Genomic DNA, 24963 nt, shown 5'->3' with positions numbered 1-24963 from the left:
ACAGTAACAGTCCTTATAATTGATCGCAAATTCCTAATCTTTGGAAGCAAAACAAGTCTAACAGACTTTCTCCAGATTTAATATGACTAAACAAACTCTTTTTCCTGTAAAAAATTATAATTTTACAAAATGTGTAAGATCATGAAATGATCAAGATTCTTCTATTATTTTAAATAATTTTAAATTATTTTTTCAAAAATTAAGCTAAAATTACTAGATTTTGATTTTCTTGATGAATTAACATAAATTCAACTATTTTAAAATGTATCACTAACAACTTGAATTCAACGGAATCCATTTCATTGCACATCTCTAAATCCCCATCCATTATTAATTTAATTCAATTCAACTTAGCATTTTTTAAATATTCTTGCATATCATATACACCGGTCAAAATATTTTTTAGTAAAAGGTATGTTAGTTGGCTAGAACTATAAAAATTATATTTATAGATTAATTTTGTTCCATGTTTCAATTATTTAAGATGAATACACATTTCGTGTGTATACATACCATGTATAATAGGTAATGTAAATATGTTAATTTTTAAAAAGTCCGGCAGAATTGAGTAGCAATACGCTTGCCAGTCCAACCCATACGAACATTTGCAGGAAATATAGTACAGACAGCCTTGTCAAATTAAAAGATAAGAGTGCGATCAGGTAAAAGAACATACTCTTTCCGACGTTCAAGCTCAGGAACTTCATGTAGTTGTCCACAAGGTTTCCATATGACTCCAAAAACGAATACCTTTCCCCTTCTGACACGAGCACCAAAAACCCAAAAAATCTGATTATTATTTATTTTCCATGTTCCAAAAACTTATTTAAGGCCATTTTACCAAATATACACCGATATAGGCGATTATGACTATTGGAACACCAATAGTAAACTTAATAACAACTAATGTACACAGAATTTAAAAAATCACAAATTTAAATAGTAAAATTTAAAACTTACCCTTGTACCAGGTTTAACAGATATAATGAGGGGTTTACTAGTGAAAAAACGTTTATAGCGTTAACGGCACTAACCAGACATAGTGAACACGCTGCCAGGAACGATAAACTTCCAACTATGCTTTTATCTAAACAGTAAAATATTTATTTTAATTAATTATGCCGCTTTTGGCCAAATGTGTAAGTATTTACTTGAGTTATTCGAGTTATTTATGAACCAACCTGGTCTGGGAGGCACGTAGTCGTAGTTGTCATATTCGTTTAAAAGCGCTGATTCTGCATCCATATTTATCACAGAAATTGCATTCAGGCCTAAAATTTAATCTAATAATTACGGTTTGATTATGTGGCATGAATCTGTGTGGACATGGAAATAAACCAAAACATTATTTATCACTTAAGATTCTGGACGCAGCAAGTTCAGGAGATCTTTCGTCCACACTGTGTTGTTGCTCACGTTCAGTAATTTGTACACCTCGCCCAGCTCCTTGTCGGTCATCGGCTCTCCGTAGTTCTTCAGCATATTCTCAAACTTGGCAACCGTCATTCCTCCGCTCGTCTGCATCAGGATTAGCTCAACGCTTGCGGGTTACTAGCTAATGTGAAACTTACGTTTTCGAACTTTGCCAGCATTTCTTCGAAATATCCACGGTTTTCGTACGAGTACATGGAAACTGCCAGAAACTCCTTAAACTGCTCAAAATTGACGTTATTTCCGAACGTTGCTTCAAACTCTAGCAGGTCAGCTTGAGAAGGAGCTCCTCCCAACTCGCGTGCCAGGGCTCCGGCCATGTTGGTATCGAGCGTCCCTCTTTTCGCCTTATTCATAAAACTATTTTCCAACTCATCGACTTCAATCTACACATTAGTTTATTATCATCATATTTTTTGTTTTTGTGAATAATCTAGTGCTTTGGGCCCATATTTAGTATAACGTACTACATAATACTGGTGTTCTACGCAACACTACATTTGGTACTAACTATTCATAATATAATTCTGTTTTTCAGTATTTTGCGTTGTTATTTAGCTGGCACCGCAGGTTATACTTGATTTAATTTTATACAAATTGCTCTTAATTTTATTTAGTGTACTACATACCAGGTCCTCTAGAACTCCGTCCAGTGTGCTATCTGAGTTTGAGGATAGGGATTTCAGCGTCGTCAGCTTCTCCTGGAAGCTCGGCTTATATTTAAAGCCTGGCATCCAGAGGAAATAATTTAATTCCGTATCCTCCGGCGCGAGCACGAACTCCGGCTGCGGAAGACCTTCGTAGCAGTCGTGTAAGCAACTGTTCACTATCATTTTCCCTATTTTTAACTTATGAGCAATTTATATACTAGTTTTAATGTTCCTAACATGTAAATGGCTAGCTACACATTTGTTTTTTTACATGTCACTATATAATCACCGTTCTCTTTTAAATGTGTTATTTTAAATGCACTCACCAGTATGTTCCTAATTAAAATGAGTATGTTATATTTATGTTATGAGATTAGCTTCTATTTTACACCTTGTTCACTTTTTAATGTAAATGAACCTTGTTCGTACCCTACTTAGAACATTGATGCACTTTTGATTAACTTGCTCTATATTTACTAAATTCCTTCTGGAAGAGGTTTTTCAGTTCTGTGTTTTCGGAATCCTTGACGAACGCCTGGAATAGGTTATGCAGATAGTCCACTATCTCTCCCATGTCTCTGTACACATTCGCCATTCTCAAATATGCTTTACTCCAGCTCGGATTTAGCTTAATACTCTACAATATTAATCACTATGGGTTTGCATTTATTTCCTTATAATTTTTTCTGCACATTTACCAGTCTACTTCATATTATTTTCTACTTTTAACTAAGGTGTGCTTACTTGCTTTGAATCTTCCAGGGCTTCTTCGTATCTCTTCAGTTTTAAATTTGTAAAGCTGCGATTAGAGTACAATATTGATCTCAATTCATTGAAATTAGGTCCAATTGGACACAGTGAGAGTGCCTACGAATATCATTTTTTTATACTAGTCTACTGGCCACTCTATTAGTCAGCTCTTATTTACCTATTGGATAACTATCACCATTAGTGTTACTAATACTACTATTGCTAATACTACTGTTACTACTATTGCTAATACTACTGTTACTACTAGTACCTTTGTGTATTCTTTTGTGGCGTTTTCATAATCTTGGAGTTTCACTAATCTGTTTCCCTCATTCTTCGATTCATGGACCAATTTCCTGTGCTCTTCCTTCTCGTTTTCATTCAGCTCCTCTTCTTTCAATTCCACTTTGTTTTCGAGTTTACCGCCACTATGTTCATCTTTACTATCCGGGTTATCTTTACTCGTGTGTATAAACTCTATCACATCTGACGGATTTGTATATTGCTTTAGGTACTCTGCCACTTCCACATGGCCATTATAAACAGCCAAATAGTACGCGTTTTTATCCTAAACATTTACTGTACTGGGTAATTTACTGCTCCATCAGTATTTGTACTAGAATTAACAGCAGCAATAGTAGCATCGGTATTTGCACATGTGTATACCAATAGTAGCTACATACCTACATAAGTACATATACATACATATATATAGCTACCTAGGTGCATATACTTGCTGCTTACTTCTGTCTTAATGTTTGGATTGGCTTTGTAGAGAACCAGCAGTTTAACTATTTCCAAATACCCTAACTCCGATGCGCAGTGCAGTGCTGTCCACCCCTCGTAGTCGGCCAAGTTTGGATCCGCTCCTTTATCCAATAGCTTCTTCACTATTTCCAACTGCCCGGTACTCGATGCAAATACTATCGGCGGTGGACATCTTCTAACTGACAAGCCAACTCTACCGTTTGAACTACTGGCGGTAACATTTGGATCTGCTCCATTATTCAGTAAAAGCTCAAATACGTCATGGTATCCTCGTGCCACTGATACGTTTAGCGGTGTTCCAAGTTGGTCACAGTATAAATTTACCTAAAAGTGCGCCATTAATTTTTGTGAATCCAGTTATTACCCAACTGACGTTGTCTAATCAACCAGCTACACACTATCAATCAGTGTGTTTCCGTATCTTATATTAACTAGTTTAAAGCCCACACATTTGTCAAATAGATGTAGCTACTGTGGATGTGCGGCTTCTAGTTGCTTACGTTTGCGCTCCTTTCTATAAGTGCCTTCACTGTTTTCACGTCTCCCAACTCGCAGGCTGCGTGCAGTGCGCTGACTCCTTCTTTGTTGACGCTGTTCACGCCACTGTGGCCGATCAACAACATCAAGCACTCCATCTTAGTGCTACTATCACTGACGCCAGTACCATCAGCCTCCCCGTGATCGCTTAGTGATCTTATTGAGTAAAATAGTGAATTTTCTCCGTTTTCATCCTCCACTCGTGCCAGGTTTGGCAACGATGTCAGCAGTGTCTTCAGAACTTCCAAGTTCCCTCCTGCTGCTGCGATGTGTGCTACGCAGTGTTTCTTCGAGTCTCTTATGAACTCCAGTGCCGAGAGCTCCGAGCTTGTGAAGCACTTATCGTCTCCGTTCACTGATAAGTGCTTAGATATTGCGCCACCAGTGCTACTGCTACTACTGTTTACACCAACACTGGCTCCATCTCCACTAATTGTACTAGCTTCCCCTTGTATGCCATTATCTCCGCCAGCTTCTGTACTCTTGCCTACATCACTGCTCTTTACCTTCTCAACCAACTTGGGCCGAAACTTGTTGAGCTCTGGATCATCTACCTCTAGCAACTTCTGTATACTCTCCTTCAGTTCTACTAGTGTTCCGGAGAAACATACTTTTAACACTCGACTTACACAACTCGTCAGTTTATCCAAATTATCCATCACTTCCTATCATTACATCTATTTCTATTCACATATCTCATTATTTTCCATGGGTGTACTCATATCACACCCTTACATCACACATCTTACAGCTACGCTACTATTACACTATTTAAAATCAATATATTTTACATATATTACTCATTTTTATCATAAAATTACACGATAATATACTTATTTATAAAATAATGTATTCTCTTCTTCGTTTAAATCCTTTCCTGCCAACTTATTAATTGGGCTTAGTGACGAATCTATGGACCCCTATATTAATTATATTTTATTCCATTTAACTTTTTTTTACTTATAATTACCTTTTCATATCTACTTTTTTAATATATATCTTTTTTTATTTTTTATTTTCCTACCTTTTTAAAGAATTCCAGTAATCTACTCCCAATTTCCTTATAACTTTTATTTTTAAATGACTTATACGCTTTTATTGCCAGGATTCTATAATATTATTTATTCCTCGTATTTTCTACTACACATATTTCTAATTATCTTTCTTCTACTTGTGTTCTAACCTTGAGTACAGGTAACAGTAATAGTTTCCACCGTAGTGTATCAGATGATCAAAGTTTGTTATAGCTATTGGTCCCAGCAGTGTCACTACTGTTTCTTTTCCATTCCACTTTTCCTCATCATTTTTCCATTTTTCGTACTTTTCGTTGAAATAGTTTTTATAATTTTGAAATATATCCTTATAATTCAATCCATTTTCAATTTCCATCCAATCATACTTATATTTATCGTCATAAAACCTCTACACATTTATCATTAGATTCCACCATTGTACTTAATTTTCTATATAATCTTATCCTTTTCTTACTTGGTCTATTTGTGATGATATTATCATTCTTGCCAGGTCTACTGATTCAAACTTTTTATAATACATTACATCCTTTTCATTAAATGTCTCATTTATACCTTCCAGTTTCATCATTTCCACAACATCTAATAACAATTATTCATTCATTCATTAATTTATTCAATCATTAAATGATTCATTTATTTATTCAACTATTCATTAACGTGTGTGTACACTCATATGTTTGACAACTGCAGGTGCAGCTGTGTGTGTATTTATGTATCTATCTGTCTATTTACTTATTTATCTAGTCACTTACGATTCTGAAAGAACAGTTCAAATAGGTGCGATGAGAACTCTGCGTAGTCTATTGGTCCTCTATTCCCTGATAAGTGCTGTAACTCAGTTTTACTCAACAATGTGTGCAGTGTATGTCCCAATTCATGGAATATTATTTCACAGTTGTGTAAGTCTATTTTTATATCATTAAATTTCATCCCCTTTCCTTTATCTTCTTTCTCTTCTCTTTCTCTTCCAAATGCTATTCCACCACTTGTAAATGATGTTGTTACTACTGTTGATGGTATTTGTATCAATTTATCTTCATGCTCCTCATAATTACGTGGATTCATTATCTTACTTATATACTTTTCTCCATTTTTGTCCACTTTACTATATGTTTTTGAACATCTTATTGTAAACTGTGCACACATCGTTGTTTTACTTTCTCTTTCAAACAGGTCCAAATACAAATTCGCTACTGTTCTATTATCATGTACCAGATTGTACTTGATGATTTTATCATCCCATAATGATTCTATATTATTGTTGTTATTATTGTTACTACTATTACTACTATTATTATAATATTACTTTTATTATTAGTGTTGTTACTGTTTATATAGCTACTGTTTTTACAACATTAACGTCTACTACTATTAAAGTTACTAAAAATATTATTACCTTGTTTTATATCATCCTCTGTCAACTCTATGTTAAACAGTTCTTTTAATAAGTATTTAAAATAATCTATCAACGTTTTCAATGACAAGAATATAATATTCTCATTTCTTTTCAGGTTAACCAAGTAGTCTATATCCCATGGATTCAAGCTAGTGCCATTCTTATTATGTGCACTCTTTGAGTTCAACTTCCATAACTCTTCCAAGTCACTATATAGTTGATCCTAAAGTATGACTAGTTTTACCTTTATTATTATTATCTTTTTTAATGTTAACGCATACAATTAGTTGCTGTTACTACTAGCACTACTACTACCAGAAATAATACTACTACTACCAGAAATAATACTTATCTGGTACACATTACACACTACTATTAATACTATCATCACCAATGTCATGCTCCTACCTTGATTGAATTTGAACAATTAATTAAAAATTCCTCAATATTTTTATTCAGCATACACTCCCTGATTATTAATGATTACACTAGTTTACCATTCCTTACTTCTGTGCGTACTCTCTGTAGTCTGCGAATCCTCTAATTTGTGACAATCTCGTCCTTGTATCTCTCAGTTCCAATATTTTCAACAAACTTTCCTAAGTCATAACGCGTTAATCGCTCCTTGCTTACTTGATTGCTTTTACGTTGCGATAGCCATACTTGCTTTCTAAAATCTGGGTTTTCTGCGTTCCTGTACATATAAATCATCAACTGTTTTCTTATCAATCACTAATGTTACTTTCATACTTCAATATTTGATTGTATGGGTGCTGATTTTTACTACTTAGTTCAAATATCGAATAGCTTAGCATCAACTCCTCCTTCAACAGTTTCAAATATTCAATCTATAACCATTTATTATTCAAACTATTAGATTTATTGGCGTCTATTTATCCTTATTTATTCCACCTACTTGTGGCAATTCCGATAAATGAACTCCTTGTGACTTCATTGACTCTATCATGTGACTCAGTACCAACTCCTCATCTTTGCTCAAGTCACTTTTATCATTTATCAATATCTCATAAATCTATAATTCATAAGTTTTCAATGTTAATTTTAATTTTACTTACTTTCTTGTTTATATTTATCTTTCCTATGAAGTCTGAGATGATTTCTATGCATTCGTTTGCCACTTTCCGCCATTCATCGTTCTCGTGAACGTGCCTAATTATATATTAATCATTAAAATTTACAGCATTTTTTCATACTCGTTATCTAACAACCATTCCTACCTTAGAAACTCTGAGGGATCTGCTATTGAACACAGTGTGTTTGATATATCATCGATCACATACAGTGCCTTTTTTGATACATTTTCTCTAAAATCTCCACTATTCTTACAACTACTATAGTAATCTACTAAATTTTCAACTGATTTTTCAGAATATTTTACAGCGTCGGTGGCCAATTTAAGTAGGTCAGAAGGTGTGTTCATTCTGAGCCCAAAGTATCCAAACTGGGAGTTTGAGTTGTTATAACCAAAATTTCTAACATTTTTAATTACGTTCAGTTGATTTTTGTTATTCAAACTCGTCACATAGCACTTATTGTTGAGATATTTGCCATTTCTACAGTCAATATTTGCTGTGTAAGTGTGTTTGTTCGTTCCTATAAACGTGTATTTTGGAACATTTTTTAGTAGTTTACAACTGTGCAACATTTTTAAAAACTTGTGTACATAATAAAATTGAAAGTGTAGACAGTTTCCAACATATAAAATAATTGTGGTACCTTCCACTATATACTTATTTTTTTCCAAAATTAGTACATTTATTATTTCAGTTTTTTATTATTTTGATCTATTTTCAAGTTTTCAGTTTAATTTTACATAAATGATTCAAAATTTTCAGTTTTAAAATCATTTACAAACTTACTTCCAGGGGAGCCTGAGTGTGACAAACATTTAAAAACTAAAATGATATTATGGAATTTAAGTACATTTTATCGCACTGTGCTGTGTTTCTTTGTTTTATTAAAGGAATCCAGTCTTATCGCAATGTTTCACCGAGTTATTCACGGCTGATGCCACACTCTGAAATTAAGCAAATGGTCATTAATAATACACAAAACGCCGGTGTAAATGATAGCAAAAGTAATAACAATCACTGTAGATTCCAATTAAATTTATTTAATGGCACACATTGTGCCAATAAACTCTATAACTTTAGCAGAATAAGTGATGAGTGTGTAGATAGATTTAACACTAATTCACCGAAGAATGATAAACATAGCTGTAAATTATATAATTTTAGTGGAAATTTGAGTGATTCTCATGATACTGGGGATCGTAATAGAGATTTAAAAAGCTGTGAGTTATTATTTAAAGTGAACAGTCCTAAGGAATTGAAGGAGATCCCAGTTGACTGCCTCTTCAAACTGTGCAATGAAATCCGCACATACCTGGGAGAGAAGATATCCAGGTCAGGAGGCCACTTTTCGGGCTCTTTGGGAGTGACTGAGCTGACAGTGGCACTGCACTACGTCTTCGACTCGCCAGAGGATAAGATCGTCTGGGACATAGGACACCAGGCGTATGTGCACAAGATGCTGACGGGAAGGAGAGACAGGCTCGAAACGATGAGGAAGAAGGGCGGCCTATCAGGGTTCTGCAGAACGTACGAGAGCGAGCACGACGTGTTCGGAGCAGGCCACTCGTCAACTTCGATATCATTCAGTCAGGGGCTGTGGGAGGCGCAAAAGTTACTGAGTGACAATGGCATTGAAAATGGAGTTGAGGTGGACAGTAAAGTAATTTCGATCATCGGAGACGGCGGAATGACTGGCGGCTTGGCCTACGAAAGTCTCAACTACGCGATTAACTTGAAAACGCCTCTGGTGATCATCTATAACGACAACGACCAGGTCTCACTGCCAACGGGTCTGAGTTCAGCAATGGGCTATAGGCCAGTGTTGCCGTTTTTTATGGAAAAAACATCGGGGCAGGAGGTGAAGCCACTAAATGAGGCACTAAAAGAGTTTTACACATCACTATTAAACAAAAACAACAACAATGGCAGTGTCGCCAGTAGCAGTGGCAGTAGTTCTGGTGATTTAAATGTAATTGGGCCCATAGACGGGCACAATATATATGAATTGATACAGCTGTTCAACATGATAAAGAACCCACAGCAGTACGGAGGAAGCAACGCCACTACAACCACGGGCCACAGGGAGAGGTGCTTGTATGTTGGAAATGCAAGGGTGGATGGGCCCCTAATAATACATATTAAGACGATTAAAGGACTGGGATGCCCACAGGCAATAAAAAGCCTGGACACTCTGCACTCAATAGGGCCAAATACGCACCTAACAATGGTGGATTTAGTCTTAAATAATGCCACTAGTGTGCAAGACTTGAGTAATATTGGCCATGATGAGAACAGTGGTATTAACACAAGCGGAGGTACCGCCAACGGTGATGCCAGTATCACCGGTAACGACAATGATAATATCAGTAGCTTTAACGGTAACATCAGCAAGGACAATGACACTGGAAGTGGCGTGATTGATACAAGTCATTCGCTGGAGTACTACAGAAAGTACATCAGCAACGCTGGTGACAAAGCCTCTGTTAAGGACGAAGTGTTCGACTCCGAGAGCTACAGCCACGTGTTTGCACGGACCCTGGTCAAGTTGGCGGAAGTTGACCCGAAAATAGTGGCAGTCACAGCAGCAATGCCAGGAGGGACGGGAGTGGGCATCTTCGGAGCATTCCACCCGAGCCGCACGTTCGACGTGGGAATATGCGAGCAGCACGCAGTAACCTTCTCGGCAGGACTGGCCTCAGCGGGCCTGAAGCCCTTCGTGTCGATATACTCGACGTTCCTGCAGCGCAGCCTGGACCAGCTGATCCACGACGTGCTCATACAGGACATCAACATCAAGCTGTTGATCGACAGGGCAGGCTACGTGGGCGAAGACGGCCTGTCACACCACGGCAACTACGACGTCAACATGCTGCGGATGTTTAAAAACCTCGCATTCATGTTCCCGAGTGATCAGGTGGACCTGGCGCTGATGCTTAAGCTGGCATCTGACTTGAATAGACCAGTGGCAATAAGGTATCCGAAGGATAAAGTGCCTAACAAGAGTCAACTGGGCTACGATGGAGCCTTTTACGACTATGTTAGGCATTTTAATTTTTTGAATGACATAAGTACTGCTACTGGTGCTTACGATGATATCACTACCAATGCCACTACTGGTACTGCTATTAATAATGGTACTGGTGCTAGTTATGGTACCATTACGGGTGCCGGTATAGGTACAGTTACTGGTGATAGTTATGCTAATAATGGCAGTGCAAGTTACAATGAGTTCAGCGCATACTATAACGACTTGAGGAACTTTAAGAGTAAAGTGGTCAGACAGGGCAGAGATGTGGCAATTTTAAGTCTGGGCCCAGTGGTACACAACGTAATCAAGTCGTTGGACTATTTGGACAGCGCCTTTGACCCAACGGTCATCGATATGAGATTTCTGAATCCCCTGGACGTTTCAGTCCTAGAGAAGCTGAAGCGGAGCCATGGCCGTTTAGTGATCGTTGAAGAGGTAATTTCCGGAGGATTGGGGACTGCAGTACTTGAGCATTTGGCTGAGATTAATCAGTTATCGCAATTCAAGGTACATTGATGTTCGTTTATCCGTTAATACAATTACACCGTCGGTTACGTCAGTTACCAGTAACACTAGTCATTATGATTCTATAACCTTTATTCAGATCAAGTGCATCAACTACCCTTACGAGTTCATCCACCACGCCACTAGGCAGGAGCAGATGGAAATGGCGCAAATCGACCCCAAGGGCATCGCAAATCAAATACGGAGTTTTCTAGGGCAATCTTAGCACACACGATTTTAGAGCATGAAATGTTAGTAACATAAAGTATTAGTACACAAAAGGGAACACAGATAAATAAATGCGTACAAGTGTTAATTTATTTAAAACATTAGGAATCGTCCTTTTTTGAGTAACTTAGTGTGCCGGTCAGTAGGTCCAGGTCATACTTCAGCAATCCTGAAAGGAATTAAGATATTGACATTGGTAACGGTGACAATAACAACGGAGATAGCCGTATCAAATACCTTGCTGCTGCTGCTTTTCCGACTCCTCTTGAATGTACATCTCCATTGCGATTTCAGCGTCCTCGTTGTACACGTCCCGCGACTCCTCAAACCAGCCGCCGTGCAAATCATTTATTTTAAAGTCTTCGCTCAAGTACTCCTTATCGCAACTTAGTAGCTTATTTCTTATTAATATACCTGAAGTAACAGATATGGGCACTTAACTGGTTTTACAGTTAGATACCAATTAGGGCTAGCCAAATGGGAGTACGCTGTAGCCCCTCATAATAATAATGTTAATTACCAATATATGAAATTACTTTGTTGATAATGTGGATGCTCCAGGTAATTTTTTGGCAAGTCCGGTGAGTCGACAGGGTAAACGTAGCTATTGCAGTTGAAACAGGGTCCTTCCTTCTCTAATATACACACTAGCCTACCACAATTTATACAGTTACTAAAAACTTCGTGGTCCCTGCCATTACAGCCACAGTTGCGTCTATCTACACAACATGAGTTAAAAGGTTAGTAATTTATACAGGAATATGGGTGTGTGAACGGATAAATGTGAGTAAACAGGTACTTGATTCCTTAACCTTTTGCACAATCGGCTCCTCAGATGGTTTAATATTAGTTGTTTGAACACCCTTCTGCTTCTTCTCTACTTTAAACAACTTGTTTGAAGAATCCTTTCTATATGCGATTAAATTAGGTTTTTTAAAATCTTCCATAAACAGTAAACCGACAAGGCACAAAACACATTCAATTTCAAATAATTTACTAATTTACAGGAGTATAATAAAAAATAATTTAGTTTTTAATTTAGCTGTTCCCCATTACAAAGTTAGGGGATTTAGATCACCCAAACTAGATTAGAATAATTAAACTAATGATTAAAAATAATCAATACATATACAACTACGTCTAAATTTGTAAAATAACAAATTATATTAGATATAAACGATAATATGTATAATATTGTTAATCACTAACACCCATAACACAGCGAGAGTGACTCTAAAATTTACCTAATATATAATGAAAATGGTTGAAAAGGCCTGCAGTTTTGTGGAAAGCTCCTTTCATATCATTAAGGGAGCAGCCTGTATGGCCTTTTCAATTCCAACCGGACGGTCCACTAAATCTCTGAAAAGATCTGTAAGTAATAGCACACATAGAGGCGCAGATTCATAAAAATATGCGTAAACTCGTGAGTAACTGGGATATATAGGCAAATGGCGGAGTGATAACGCTGACTAATCTGAAGAGTATGCCGACGGAGAGCGACTATAATTTGTTTAAGCAGCTGGTAAAGGCTAAGGTTAGACTGCGGATTTAATAGTAATTAAACGGGAGTTTAGGTGGCGGAGGACGCTAAGTTCAGAGTGTTAAATGTGGAAAGAAAAGTAGCGGAATCAGTGTACGGAGATTCAATATACGACGATTTCAAAGTCCCAGAATCAGTAAAACGGTAAATTTATGTAGAATAATAAGGAATTTTGAAACTGATAGTGTGGATGCTGAAACACATCGATCAATGGCCCAAGGGGCCAATGATTAGAGTCGATGTGTTGGCAAATTCCAAAGTAGATGGAAGCATATTTGCGCCCATAGACGCCAATTATCGGCATAAATAAATGACGTAGGTTGCGGTTGGTCATCCTCAAGGAGTGGAACATCAACGCGAACGTAAACCAGGTGTTAAACTCGACCGGGTTAATCAGGGAGATAACAATAAATAAGCTCAAATATAAGCCGGAGACGAACATGGTAAGTCGATAAAAAAGTTGCACACGAGGACGAATGTTAATGATGCGTAGCTGGAGATCGGATTCAACGTGACGCCCGGAGACCAGGAGATTTTGTGCAGCGAGGAAGTGGTGAACTCTGAGGCCGAGTGCCCCTCGAAACAGAACACACTGCCCGCAACGGAACTGGAATACAACTACGGAGCCTTTTCTGAGATATTCTTCGTGAATTCAAGACCCGCGAACAAGGAAAAGGAAGAGAAGGTCGTGGACTACGAGAAGTTAACGGAACAATTCGGATGCTCCTTAATAACCAAGGAAACATTGGAAAGGTAAAGGAATAGAATAGTAACGGAAGAAAGAACTACAGCACATAAAGGCCATAGGTAGATAGATACAAGATAGAGTGATAGGCGGATGGATAGATACAAGATAGCGTGTGATAGCTTCATAAGCACAATGCATACAGGGTTAAGAGAATAGTGGGAGAAGTGCACCCGTTTTTAAGAAGAGGCCTCTTCTTCTGCCACAGAGACCTCGACCTGCTGCTGGACCACGTGGAAAGAGGAAAGAAGTTCTTCATATACACCGGAAGAGGGCCATCGTCAGAATCACTGCATCTAGGTTGGTGAAGTTGGATGTATATCAGTGATACTAGAAAATTAAGTGGATGCTATTCATGGGTGTTACTTATAATGGGAGAAACAGTAGCTACTAGCCATAAAGAAAATTAGAATATAATAACGATATTATGTGCAACAGTGACTACATTAAACAAAAACCATAAACAATAGCAACTAGACAATAGCCATAAACAATAGCAACTAGACATAATGGAAATTATTAGGACACCTAATACCCTTCATGTTCACGCGCTGGCTTCAAAAGGCCTTTAGAGTGCCAGTGGTCATCATGCTGAGTGACGACGAGAAGTTCGTATTCAGAGAGGAGCTGGACCTGGAGGAAGTCGGGAAGCTGTCGCTGGAAAACGCGAAGGACATCATAGCAATAGGCTTCGACCCCGAACTCACGTTCATATTCCGAAACACGGACTACATAAGTTACCTCTACAAGGTGGGCCTGAAGTTGCAGAAGAAGACAACGTTTAACCAGCTGAGAGGGTGCTTTGGATTCGACGCCTCGACGAACGTGGGAATGCTGGCCTACCCACTGATAGAGGGAGCGGCGTCATTCAGCGAGTCCTTTCCGCACATATTCGGAGACGACAAGGAAGTGATGTGTCTAGTACCACAGGTAAAGAAGCAGTAGATATATAGAGCGTTCACGCTATTAGTTGAATGGTTACAGTAATGTAGCACCTCTAGACGCTGTTATCATCTGTAAAAGCGCGGTAGACGATGATATAAGCATAATAGACGTTATAGACTGTTATAATCAAAATAGACTATATAGACTGTTATAAGCAACATAGACTATCATACAGACGACATAAATACATAATAGTAGCAATATTATTGACGTAAATGTATAGGGGATAGACCAGGACCCTTTTTTTAGATTAACACGAGGGCTGGCGCCAAAACTGGGATTACACAAGCCAGCACTGATACACTCTAAATTTATACCATCGCTACTAGGTTAGTTGTTAAGAGCAATATGATAATAAAGATACTTATGATGCTATCATTAGCCTTAGTGGTAGTTGCAATAGCTAGTATGTACTTTTTACACTGATACGATAGCAGTAGATAATATAAACACTAATTTTAATGTAGGAGTAAATAGTAAAATGTCGTCATCAATTGAAGGATCGGCAGTATTTGTGACAGATACCCCTGAAATGATAAGGAAAAAGATACATAAATACGCCTTTTCAGGTAACATTAATAGGCAATTAAATACTGTATAGCCAGGGACTAAGTATTCTAATACTACTATTAATAATAATAATACTAATAATACAATTACTACTACTAATACTATTAATACAATTACTACTACTAATACTATGATAGGTGGAAGAGCCACAGCAAAAGAACACATGGAGCTTGGACCGGATTTAGAAGTGGATGTGTCATATCAATACCTAAGATTCTTAGTAGATGACGATGACGAGCTGGAAAAAATGACTGAAAACTATAAGTCGGGAAGAATGTTGTCAGGGCAGCTGAAAGATAAGCTAGTGGAAGTGTTGGTCCCGATAGTTCAAAATCATCAGGTATGAGTCACAGATACAGTAAGAGCGATTAATTTAAATCCATATAAAACTAAGTAAAACACAAATATAAAATTAACACAAATATAAAATATAAAATATAAAAACATATTTGTAGGAATTGAGAAAAAAAGTAGATGACGAGATGTTGAAAAGATTTATGGATCCAGATAGAGAGTCGTTTCAGCGGTTTAGAAACAAAAATTAAAATCCATAAAATATGTATAACATGTACGAAATTATGATAGGTTACAATTTCAAAAAATAAAGTTGCAACTGTACCACTGGAATGAAGAGAACCATCTGGTTGAACTGATGTTGAACCAGAGAGTCCACTTTGAGTTGATTGTACGGGCTCCTGTTTCCATCGATAGGTGGAATGATTTAAGTAGCAGTTTGTGTCATTCATGCCAAATTTATGCATATATTGTTGAGAGCTACATTGTGAAAAACGCTTTTGGGATAAACCCCCGTAGATTAATACTCTTAGTGGTCCCCTGCCACTCTCCATTAACATTTTTTTTAAATGTTAAAATATTATCCTCTAAGAAAAGCACAAATACTTTGGTTTTATGGTTATAATTAAGAGTTGAGGGATACTTGGCATCATTTAGGGAAGCATCGTGCTTCCACACCTCCTTACCTTCATGTTCAACATTGACACAGTTAACATCGTCGTTAAACTTATAATAGTAAATATCATCACACAACTCGTAATAATTAACATGATACTCATTGGGTCAAGTTCTTTAGACCTTGATTTATCTTTAGGATCAGCTTTGAACAGCTTAATGTCCTTAGGGTAATCCTCTGGTTTCAACCGATTAGGATTATCCTGCGAATCAGGAGTATCTTTAGGATAATTATATTGATTGACTAAAACGCAACTTTCACAACTAAGGTCGGTTGTATGTGTGCTACCTCTTGATCCGGACCCTGAGTCACTTCCGCGACATGTATAGTTGTCGTTACCTTCATAAGTTGAAGACGAACCATCACCACTAGGTGAATTGGTTGGATCCTTTAAGAAACATTTTGTGTCATTCTTACCAAAATTAATGCAAATTTTGTTGAGTGATACGTTGTGAATAACCTTTTTGGGATAAGCGCCGTCGTACGTCCAAAACTCCTTATCTTCGCATTTAATAAGGGTACATTTAACGTTTTCTCTAAGGGTGTAGACGGGATCACAAAATACTTTAGTTAAATCGTAGTCGTTGGCGTTCAGCTCTATGGCGTTGTTAGCGTCATTAGGATCTTGAGAGTAGAGTTTAAGCTCGGGCACAGTCTGACTTTCTCCTGAAGTAATAAGCCCCCGTAGATTAATACTCTTAGTGGTCCCCTGCCACTCTCCATTACAATTTTTTTTAAATGTTAAAATATTATCCTCTAAGAAAAGCACAAATACTTTGGTTTTATGGTTATAATTAAGAGTTGAGGGATACTTGGCATCATTTAGGGAAGCATCGTGCTTCCACACCTCCTTACCTTCATGTTCAACATTGACACAGTTAACATCGTCGTTAAACTTATAATAGTAAATATCATCACACAACTCGTAATAATTAACATGATACTCATTGGGTCAAGTTCTTTAGACCTTGATTTATCTTTAGGATCAGCTTTGAACAGCTTAATGTCCTTAGGGTAATCCTCTGGTTTCAACCGATTAGGATTATCCTGCGAATCAGGAGTATCTTTAGGATAATTATATTGATTGACTAAAACGCAACTTTCACAACTAAGGTCGGTTGTATGTGTGCTACCTCTTGATCCGGACCCTGAGTCACTTCCGCGACATGTATAGTTGTCGTTACCTTCATAAGTTGAAGACGAACCATCACCACTAGGTGAATTGGTTGGATCCTTTAAGAAACATTTTGTGTCATTCTTACCAAAATTAATGCAAATTTTGTTGAGTGATACGTTGTGAATAACCTTTTTGGGATAAGCGCCGTCGTACGTCCAAAACTCCTTATCTTCGCATTTAATAAGGGTACATTTAACGTTTTCTCTAAGGGTGTAGACGGGATCACAAAATACTTTAGTTAAATCGTAGTCGTTGGCGTTCAGCTCTATGGCGTTGTTAGCGTCATTAGGATCTTGAGAGTAGAGTTTAAGCTCGGGCACAGTCTGACTTTCTCCTGAAGTAATAAGCCCCCGTAGATTAATACTCTTAGTGGTCCCCTGCCACTCTCCATTACAATTTTTTTTAAATGTTAAAATATTATCCTCTAAGAAAAGCACAAATACTTTGGTTTTATGGTTATAATTAAGAGTTGAGGGATACTTGGCATCATTTAGGGAAGCATCGTGCTTCCACACATCCTTACATTCATGTTCAACTTTGACACAGTTAACATCGTCGTTAAACTTATAATAGTAAATATCATCACACAACTCGTAATAATTAACATGATACTCATTGGTTGCAAGTTCTTTAGTCTTTGATTTATCTTTAGGATCAGCTTTGAACAGCTTAATGTCCTTAGGGTAATCCTCTGGTTTCAACCGATTAGGATTATCCTGCGAATCAGGAGTATCTTTAGGATAATTATATTGATTGACTAAAACGCTACTTTCACAACTATGGTCGGTTGTATGTGTGCTACCTCTTGATTCGGACCCTGAGTCACTTCCGCGACATGTATAGTTGTCGTTACCTTCATAAGTTGAAGACGAACCATCACCACTAGGTGAGTTAGTGGAATCAACTAGATTCTTGCGATAAACAAAAAATAAATATATGAAAGCGCATTTGGCAATGAAAATAAATCTCATAGTTGTGTAGTTAAAAATAATAAACTTGAAATGCGATAGTTGGTTTAATGCTCGATCGGAGTGAATAGGAATGGTTAATGGTTATATTCTGTGAAATGAACCCTTGGAGAAATTCTCTTAGATATTATACCCATTTACTATATGGTATACAGTTCCCAGGAAATGGGTTGAAACTTTCAAAACGAAAGGGGGGGTAAGAGTAAAACCAACAAAAGTCGAAAACGAAATGAACAGATGCATGCCTGAGAGGAATTAACTTGGTAAATCGGAGATAATTGTTCAGTTTGAGAACAAAGCTCGGATATTATATGCTTGAGGAACCTGGGATTCGCGGGAGGATATGAATATAATCGAAAACGCTCGAGACATATTACACTAAAAGGGTCATAGAACTCCTGATACCAGTTAGATTATGTTCAACCGTGTAAAAAACATAAATCATTTACAAATGTGTTTGGTATGAGAAAAGAAAATACAAAAAATTAGGGACTTAAATTACTCATTAAGTTAAACACACGTCACAAGAGAGTTGGATCACGAACCCACCTCCACTCGTATAAGAAATAGTTTTATTCAATAATGGAACACTCTACTTTATATCCCTGACCCAGATTTTCAGCAACAAAATTATGTAGTCTTATATAGCCCAGATAATTAGCAATATCGGTTCACAACGTCTAACTCCCACACTTTAACACCCTATCAGGGTTTTAAACAGATAATAAAATCATCTAAAAGTTGAACAAACTATGAATTCAAAAAAATTAAAATTTGCTTTACTATTTATTGAAAAAGAGGACAGCATTATGCATCACAACTACAGGCGGCCGAGTGGTCAAATAATCCAGTGTAAAGGTCAAAACAACCTATCTTTAGAGTTAGAAATATTATAATAAAACGTAAAAACCTTGTATACAACTTGTGTGTCGATAAATACTGATTGAAATTTCTAGTCTATATATACGTAAGCTATATAACCCATAAATAAACGGAAAATTTAGTTGCAGTCGGAATAATTAGGTTATTCCATATAGTGCAATATCATTTCATTAATTATTAAAATGGTTAATAATCAGTATTAGACAAAAAAAAGTGAAAAAAATATATTGTCTAATCAAATTGTGTATAATGCATACATCTGCCTAACATATGGGATAAACGGCCGAGGTGACGCTTTTGAAATAATTAAATTAAATGTAGATATAAATATAAATAAATAGAGCCAATAAATTTATAAATTTGAATGTAACTGTGAGATTTTGAGATTCGGTACCCCATGGATGCCGGAATCTCGCCGATTACAGGATAAATCGATGAATAGCTATGGATGGCCATAAACATAGCACTAAAATATTTAGTTATATATTTATTGTCACTTTATAGGTGGAACCCCGCGGAATCCGCCGGTTCTGTTGACACTCTTGCCCAAAGTATAGCCAGCAAGTACTCCACTCACTATACTGTCGACAATGGGTTCAAGAAGAATTCTCAGGAATCGAAGTACAATGTACAGACTATAGAGGAAGCTAAAGCCGGATCGACGCGTTCCCACAGATCTTATCGCACAAAAAACAGTGATTCGTTAGGTGAACAGACCTCAGAGGCAGAGTCACCCAAACGAGTACCTAAACATCTGAAATCATTCCCTGAAGAGTATAAACTAAAGCCCAGACCTTTAGTATCGGCCAGTAGACCACAGCTAGATCTAATTGCTCTGGACGTTAAGGACAAGGTCAATACTAACCAGGTTACGTATTCTTATGATCAAGATACGGACGTGGACAGGTTTCTCGTCAGGGATGGCTACGCCCTTCGTAAGGTTACGAAGGGTGACTTCGTCATCTGGGAAGCCGAAAATAATATTTTCGGATACGAAGTACTTATAATCCCGGAAGATGGAGACAAAGTATGCAGAGTTAACTTTAAAGATTATGCAAGTTTCCTACCGAAACCGCCTGAACAACCGGCTCCAAAACCGGCCTATGCCGCGCCTCAAATGCAACATAAATCTTCAACGAGTGGAATTTCAGTCCCCTCAGACGGGCCTGGATGTTATCGCAACCAGTACCATATGGCTCTAGATATAAACGAGAAATACAGCCTTGGACCAATTTCTTACAAAATGGACCCGGGCAAACACATTGAAATTTTTATCATAAAAGAGCCCTACTCTTTCTATTTAATTTTAAAGGGAACCAGGGTCCTGTGGCACTACACGGGCGGGGATTTCCCGTGCGCGGCCCTACTGAAACGTGACAGCAAGGGGCGCCAAAAATTAAAAGTGTTCTTTTCCAGGGACCTCTCGTTCGTAGGACTGCCCAAAGACGAGTTGGGTCAATTCTCGGACACACTACCCGAGCCACAGCCTGAGGTCCCGAAGCCAGTTCCTCCGAAGGTCGAAAACCTTCCCCAATATACGCCGATGAATAATTACGACGTACAATATACGCCGATGAATAATTACGATGTACAATTTACGCTTAATATGCTCTCGGCGTCCGTAGACCCTCTGGCGTCATCGCAGTATGCATACTACCCAACCCAGACCCTAATTGAAGGGAGAGACTACATAAACGTTGACATGGCGCCACCCGGCCAACACATAGGCCCTCAACCCAAGCCAGTCATTGGGGAAGACAACCTCATTCACACCATAGAGATCGACCTCAGTCCGAAGAAGACTCCTGAAGCCCCAGACACATCCAGTAAGTCGGCTCCGGAGGAAGATGGTGACGGTATCGTCGTGGATGACAGTAGGAAGCAGAAGGAGGAACCACTGCATTCCGGCGACGACAAACCTAAAGCAAAGCGCGCGGGCCCACCGGTCGTAGAAACCGTGTACTCAGACGACGGAATACATGTTGTGGATCCCAGATCCCCAATGGTACACTCAGTATCTCCCGGAGAAGAGGTGATTATAGAGCGCCGTAGGCGTCCCACGTATATGCCAGTGTCAGCGGGTCAGGTTGCATCCCCATGCTACACAGGTATCCCTCCACAACCGCAGATGTTCCCTGGACCCCCATGTCAGGGTCCACAGCTGTTCTGTGGACAGGCGCCTCAGGTGTCGCCCTCGGTACTCCCCCAGGTCCAAGTGGTAGAGTCCACTCCATATGGCATGCCTATGCCCATGCCAACGCCAGGCCTCAGAGGAGCGGCCCGACAACCTCGCTTCCAACCAACGGAAGGGGGCTACTACGTTGACCAGATTCCCATCACACCTACTCCTACACCCTCAAAGACCGTACCTCCGCTGCGCATCGAGGGCGCAGCCGAGATTCAGGAGGTGTTTGAAGATGAAGAGTTGGTAGAGGAGGTGTTCGAAAGCGAATCGGACAAGGAGAATGTCGACGTCGTGGTGGTTACTGCTCCCAAGGGCAAAAAGGTAACTCTGGAGGACATAAAGGGCAAGGAAAAGGAGGCTAAGCAAGCACAAACCAAGGAATCAAACGACCAGAAAGTAGCAGCGGTTCTCTCCAAGGCTCGTGCAGGCTGGGATCAAGGATCAATTACTAAATCGACGGATGATAAGACCAAAGAGACCACAGAGAAGCCCAAGGTAACTGTTGACAAGCCCATGACAACGCCTCCTAAGCAAGATGATCAGGACATATTTAACCCTATGTCTGAGCCCGTATACTCCAGCAACGCACACTTGCCCCTCTCATCTTTGACACGTCCGCGAAGATCCAGTGTATCATCCGACACAGATGTACCTTCGTCCGCGGTCCGTGTTACCAGCGCATCTGGAACCGCAGTGCAGGGCCAAGGCGTAGCTGCCAGAGCGGATTCAACCAGACAATCTGTCAGGAAGTATGTCAAGTTGCCGACTGGTACTGCACCGGGCACAACTGATGCTGACAAGACTACTAAACCTGGTCCTGTGGCTACTCAGCCAGTTGATCCTAGGACCCCTACACCCGGTCAGTCACCAGGCCTACAACCTGAACCAGCCCAAAAGTCCCAATCAGATTCATCTGAAGATTCATCGGTGACTTACGAAGACGATGACATTTTTACCGAGTGGTACAGCTCAATTTTTGACAGAATTCCATATCCTAAAGATGTCGAAATCGCTCCACCTAATTCATATTCAGGAGCACCGATTGGCTACGATGATGACATTTTTAGCTCTATTTATACTCCAATATATACCCGTTCCAGCCCGTTGAGAATACCCACATCTACAGACTCAGATTTATATGACATTTTTAGTACTGTTTACGAACCTTTTGTCTCTGGATCACGGCCAACGCGACCCACTGACCAAGACGATATATTCAGCACCGTCTACGAACCATATTTTGGTCGAGTTAAGTCTCTCGTCGAGAAGCCACGTGAACCTGCTCAAGGACTTGTAAATCCACTTCAAAGAACTGAGTCTCAAAAAGCTGCGGCGGCACAAGGACAAGCTACGGATGATGATGATATTTTTAGCGAATGGTACGTGCCAACCTTCTCTTCCGTCCCCTCTTCCACGACAATTAACCTCGAAGATTCTCAAGAAGGCAACCAAGCTACTATATCTGTAGGTGCTGGCACGACACCTGTCCCATCAGTACAGGCTTCCAGTAATCAGGCTACATCCTCGATCCTGACATCCTCTACGCCACCAGGTGATGGCTCGAGCAGTGTTGCTACATCCAGTAATTCAACATCTCTTAATCAGGGCACTATTGGCACATCCGACTCAGGTTCTGCAACAACACCTACTGACCAGACTGCTTCATCGTCTTCAACTGCCACTGCGGATTCAGATTCCGATTTTGATATTGAAGATTCATCTAATTCACAACAGTCCCAATTGAAAATATACACCTTAAAATCTGACAATACTAAGGCTGAGAACGACGCAACTCAATACACAATTGAGACCTTTGGAGTAACTAAAAATATGAAGGGGTATACTTTCAACTCTGATGTTAAGTGTGTTGAGGTTAAATTTGATACTAAACGTTGGGAATATGATCCTAATATGCACAGTGGCAAATATCCCGAAAAGGTCATTCACAACACTAGTAACAATACTGTTGTTGTAGATATGGGTGATAATATAAGGGTTACCTTGTGAAGCCTGTAACATATTACAAATATATAAATTTGAAGCAATCTGAACTCGTGTAACTTCAGATTTATTGTTTATTGGTCGGAAACATTGTAATACTCTATTACTATGGTCCCTATCAATATCTGATTTATTGTGAATTATATTGACCACGTTGAGCTTTATGCGCATTTGCATAAGTCACAACGAGTTAATATAATCATTTCACCAAACCTTGAAACGAATGTAGTCTGTATAATTTTAATAAAAACTTAAAATACACGATAGATATTAGTGCGCACATATATCATATATCTTACAAGTTATTGATATTTTAGTGATTTATGATGGGTAATCCAAGTTTCATTGTCGTTGGTGCAAAGTACAACTTTATCAATGGCCGCAATACCCTCCAGTAGGTTGGCTAAAGATTTTATTCGATTTGCATCAACATCAACTGCATTACTGTGTAGTAAATCCAGGGGAACTAATAACGATTTTAGGTCATCCCTGGGCGTAAAATTGCTCAAATCGCCAAAATATATAAATTTACAGTTCTTAACGCAGTCCGCACACTCGATTAAGCCTTCTTCGTTTACACCAGTGGCGTATTTTGCTGGAATCTTGTAATTTGCTATTCTCGATAGCACCAGTAGTCTGTCCAGTTCCTTTTTGCTATTAAGGTAGACACAGTCAGATTTAATCATCCTCCAATCTACGCAGGATTGTCATAATTGTAAATATTATGTAATTGGCGACATACCTCCAAAGTACAGGGACAATCTCCTATAGTTACTGTAGTGGTTAGGAATCTTATAAATGCTCAAAAAATTCTCTTTTTCCAATTTCAGTCTACTAGTGCGTCCAAACACATTTATTAACTTCTTTATTGCGATATTTGAGTTCATATTAGCTTAATTTACATAAATTCAGCGACTAATTTATATGGTGTGGCTATGCATATACATTAAAACCAAATCGTCCACACATTACTAATAAATACACAAATATTAAGTCAACAATGTTTTAGATGTATACTTAATGCGTAGAAATGAAATTAAAAGTTAAAATCTTCTGGTTAAGCGGGCCCAAAGACCGCTGTACTGTGATCTTCTATGGTTTGAATAGTCGATTAGCACGTCAACCCTGATTATTGCGATTAATTTAAGTACAGTGAGCTGACTATAAAATGGACATTGACTAACCACTCGTGTTTACGTGGACTCGTAAAGAACGACCAGACTGCTGCTGAAAACACCAGGTAACCAGCAGCCATTGCTGTGGCGTCTAAAGAATTATATTTACTCCACTGCAATCGCCATGTTAACCACACGTAACTGCACTAACTAGGGATTCTTTCCTTTTAATATAAATGGCCAACTTACTTCTAACTCTCTGGAACGTTACACTAGATTCTTTCCCTTCCGCCATGGAATTGACTGTGAATTTAATTATTACCGACAATTAAATTATCCAAAACATTAATTAATGATCAATTTCCATGTTTGGCTTGGCCTGACAAAATACACAATAGATATCACATATTTCCAATTATATAACAAATATTAATTTTTTTTA

General features: G+C 38.5%; 11 protein-coding genes across 11 annotated transcripts; 3 read left to right on the top strand and 8 right to left on the bottom strand.

The window, feature by feature from the left end:
* Positions 1-13: 13 nt before the first annotated feature.
* TOT_010000499 (hypothetical protein) lies at positions 14-328 on the bottom strand (the record flags this gene model as incomplete). The annotated part of the gene is made up of 2 exons (XM_009691042.1): positions 14-104; positions 276-328. The coding sequence occupies 2 exons, from the start codon at positions 326-328 to the stop codon at positions 14-16; spliced, it is 144 nt and encodes a 47-aa protein (XP_009689337.1).
* Positions 329-539: 211 nt separating this feature from the next.
* On the bottom strand, positions 540-1245 carry TOT_010000498 (conserved hypothetical protein; the record flags this gene model as incomplete). The annotated part of the gene is made up of 3 exons (XM_009691041.1): positions 540-789; positions 961-1087; positions 1152-1245. The coding sequence occupies 3 exons, from the start codon at positions 1243-1245 to the stop codon at positions 540-542; spliced, it is 471 nt and encodes a 156-aa protein (XP_009689336.1).
* Positions 1246-1356: 111 nt separating this feature from the next.
* Positions 1357-2264, bottom strand: TOT_010001268 (myosin a tail domain interacting protein mtip; the record flags this gene model as incomplete). The annotated part of the gene is made up of 3 exons (XM_009691040.1): positions 1357-1518; positions 1572-1817; positions 2061-2264. The coding sequence occupies 3 exons, from the start codon at positions 2262-2264 to the stop codon at positions 1357-1359; spliced, it is 612 nt and encodes a 203-aa protein (XP_009689335.1).
* Positions 2265-2538: 274 nt separating this feature from the next.
* Positions 2539-4795, bottom strand: TOT_010001187 (uncharacterized protein; the record flags this gene model as incomplete). Its single annotated transcript, XM_009691039.1, has 6 exons — positions 2539-2718; positions 2826-2948; positions 3148-3399; positions 3576-3923; positions 4100-4523; positions 4668-4795. The coding sequence occupies 6 exons, from the start codon at positions 4793-4795 to the stop codon at positions 2539-2541; spliced, it is 1455 nt and encodes a 484-aa protein (XP_009689334.1).
* Positions 4796-4969: 174 nt separating this feature from the next.
* TOT_010001186 (uncharacterized protein) lies at positions 4970-8232 on the bottom strand (the record flags this gene model as incomplete). Its single annotated transcript, XM_009691038.1, has 14 exons — positions 4970-5056; positions 5161-5245; positions 5320-5558; positions 5625-5749; positions 5923-6117; positions 6154-6420; positions 6567-6789; positions 6975-7035; positions 7074-7165; positions 7200-7287; positions 7317-7414; positions 7483-7599; positions 7643-7736; positions 7805-8232. The coding sequence occupies 14 exons, from the start codon at positions 8230-8232 to the stop codon at positions 4970-4972; spliced, it is 2199 nt and encodes a 732-aa protein (XP_009689333.1).
* Positions 8233-8495: 263 nt separating this feature from the next.
* TOT_010000496 (1-deoxy-D-xylulose-5-phosphate synthase) lies at positions 8496-11456 on the top strand (the record flags this gene model as incomplete). Its single annotated transcript, XM_009691037.1, has 3 exons — positions 8496-11195; positions 11293-11398; positions 11434-11456. 3 exons carry the CDS (start codon positions 8496-8498, stop codon positions 11454-11456), a joined length of 2829 nt encoding a protein of 942 aa, XP_009689332.1.
* A 65-nt stretch (positions 11457-11521) lies between these two features.
* On the bottom strand, positions 11522-12367 carry TOT_010000495 (uncharacterized protein; the record flags this gene model as incomplete). The annotated part of the gene is made up of 4 exons (XM_009691036.1): positions 11522-11589; positions 11658-11834; positions 11957-12139; positions 12220-12367. 4 exons carry the CDS (start codon positions 12365-12367, stop codon positions 11522-11524), a joined length of 576 nt encoding a protein of 191 aa, XP_009689331.1.
* A 307-nt stretch (positions 12368-12674) lies between these two features.
* On the top strand, positions 12675-16142 carry TOT_010000494 (tryptophanyl-tRNA synthetase; the record flags this gene model as incomplete). The annotated part of the gene is made up of 12 exons (XM_009691035.1): positions 12675-12794; positions 12868-12957; positions 12998-13107; positions 13283-13406; positions 13457-13716; positions 13854-14008; positions 14232-14638; positions 14877-14982; positions 15121-15222; positions 15361-15563; positions 15679-15749; positions 15809-16142. The coding sequence occupies 12 exons, from the start codon at positions 12675-12677 to the stop codon at positions 16140-16142; spliced, it is 2082 nt and encodes a 693-aa protein (XP_009689330.1).
* A 120-nt stretch (positions 16143-16262) lies between these two features.
* Positions 16263-18341, bottom strand: TOT_010000493 (conserved hypothetical protein; the record flags this gene model as incomplete). Its single annotated transcript, XM_009691034.1, has 3 exons — positions 16263-16270; positions 16293-17088; positions 17112-18341. The coding sequence occupies 3 exons, from the start codon at positions 18339-18341 to the stop codon at positions 16263-16265; spliced, it is 2034 nt and encodes a 677-aa protein (XP_009689329.1).
* A 1327-nt stretch (positions 18342-19668) lies between these two features.
* On the top strand, positions 19669-23412 carry TOT_010000492 (conserved hypothetical protein; the record flags this gene model as incomplete). Its single annotated transcript, XM_009691033.1, has 1 exon — positions 19669-23412. The coding sequence occupies one exon, from the start codon at positions 19669-19671 to the stop codon at positions 23410-23412; it is 3744 nt and encodes a 1247-aa protein (XP_009689328.1).
* Positions 23413-23708: 296 nt separating this feature from the next.
* Positions 23709-24816, bottom strand: TOT_010000491 (conserved hypothetical protein; the record flags this gene model as incomplete). Its single annotated transcript, XM_009691032.1, has 5 exons — positions 23709-24100; positions 24149-24220; positions 24482-24531; positions 24591-24672; positions 24771-24816. The coding sequence occupies 5 exons, from the start codon at positions 24814-24816 to the stop codon at positions 23709-23711; spliced, it is 642 nt and encodes a 213-aa protein (XP_009689327.1).
* Positions 24817-24963: the final 147 nt, after the last annotated feature.

This window comes from Theileria orientalis, chromosome 1 (assembly GCF_000740895.1).
Source record: "Theileria orientalis strain Shintoku DNA, chromosome 1, complete genome".
Lineage (NCBI taxonomy): Eukaryota > Apicomplexa > Aconoidasida > Piroplasmida > Theileriidae > Theileria > Theileria orientalis.
This window is presented reverse-complemented; position numbering and strand designations above follow the sequence as displayed.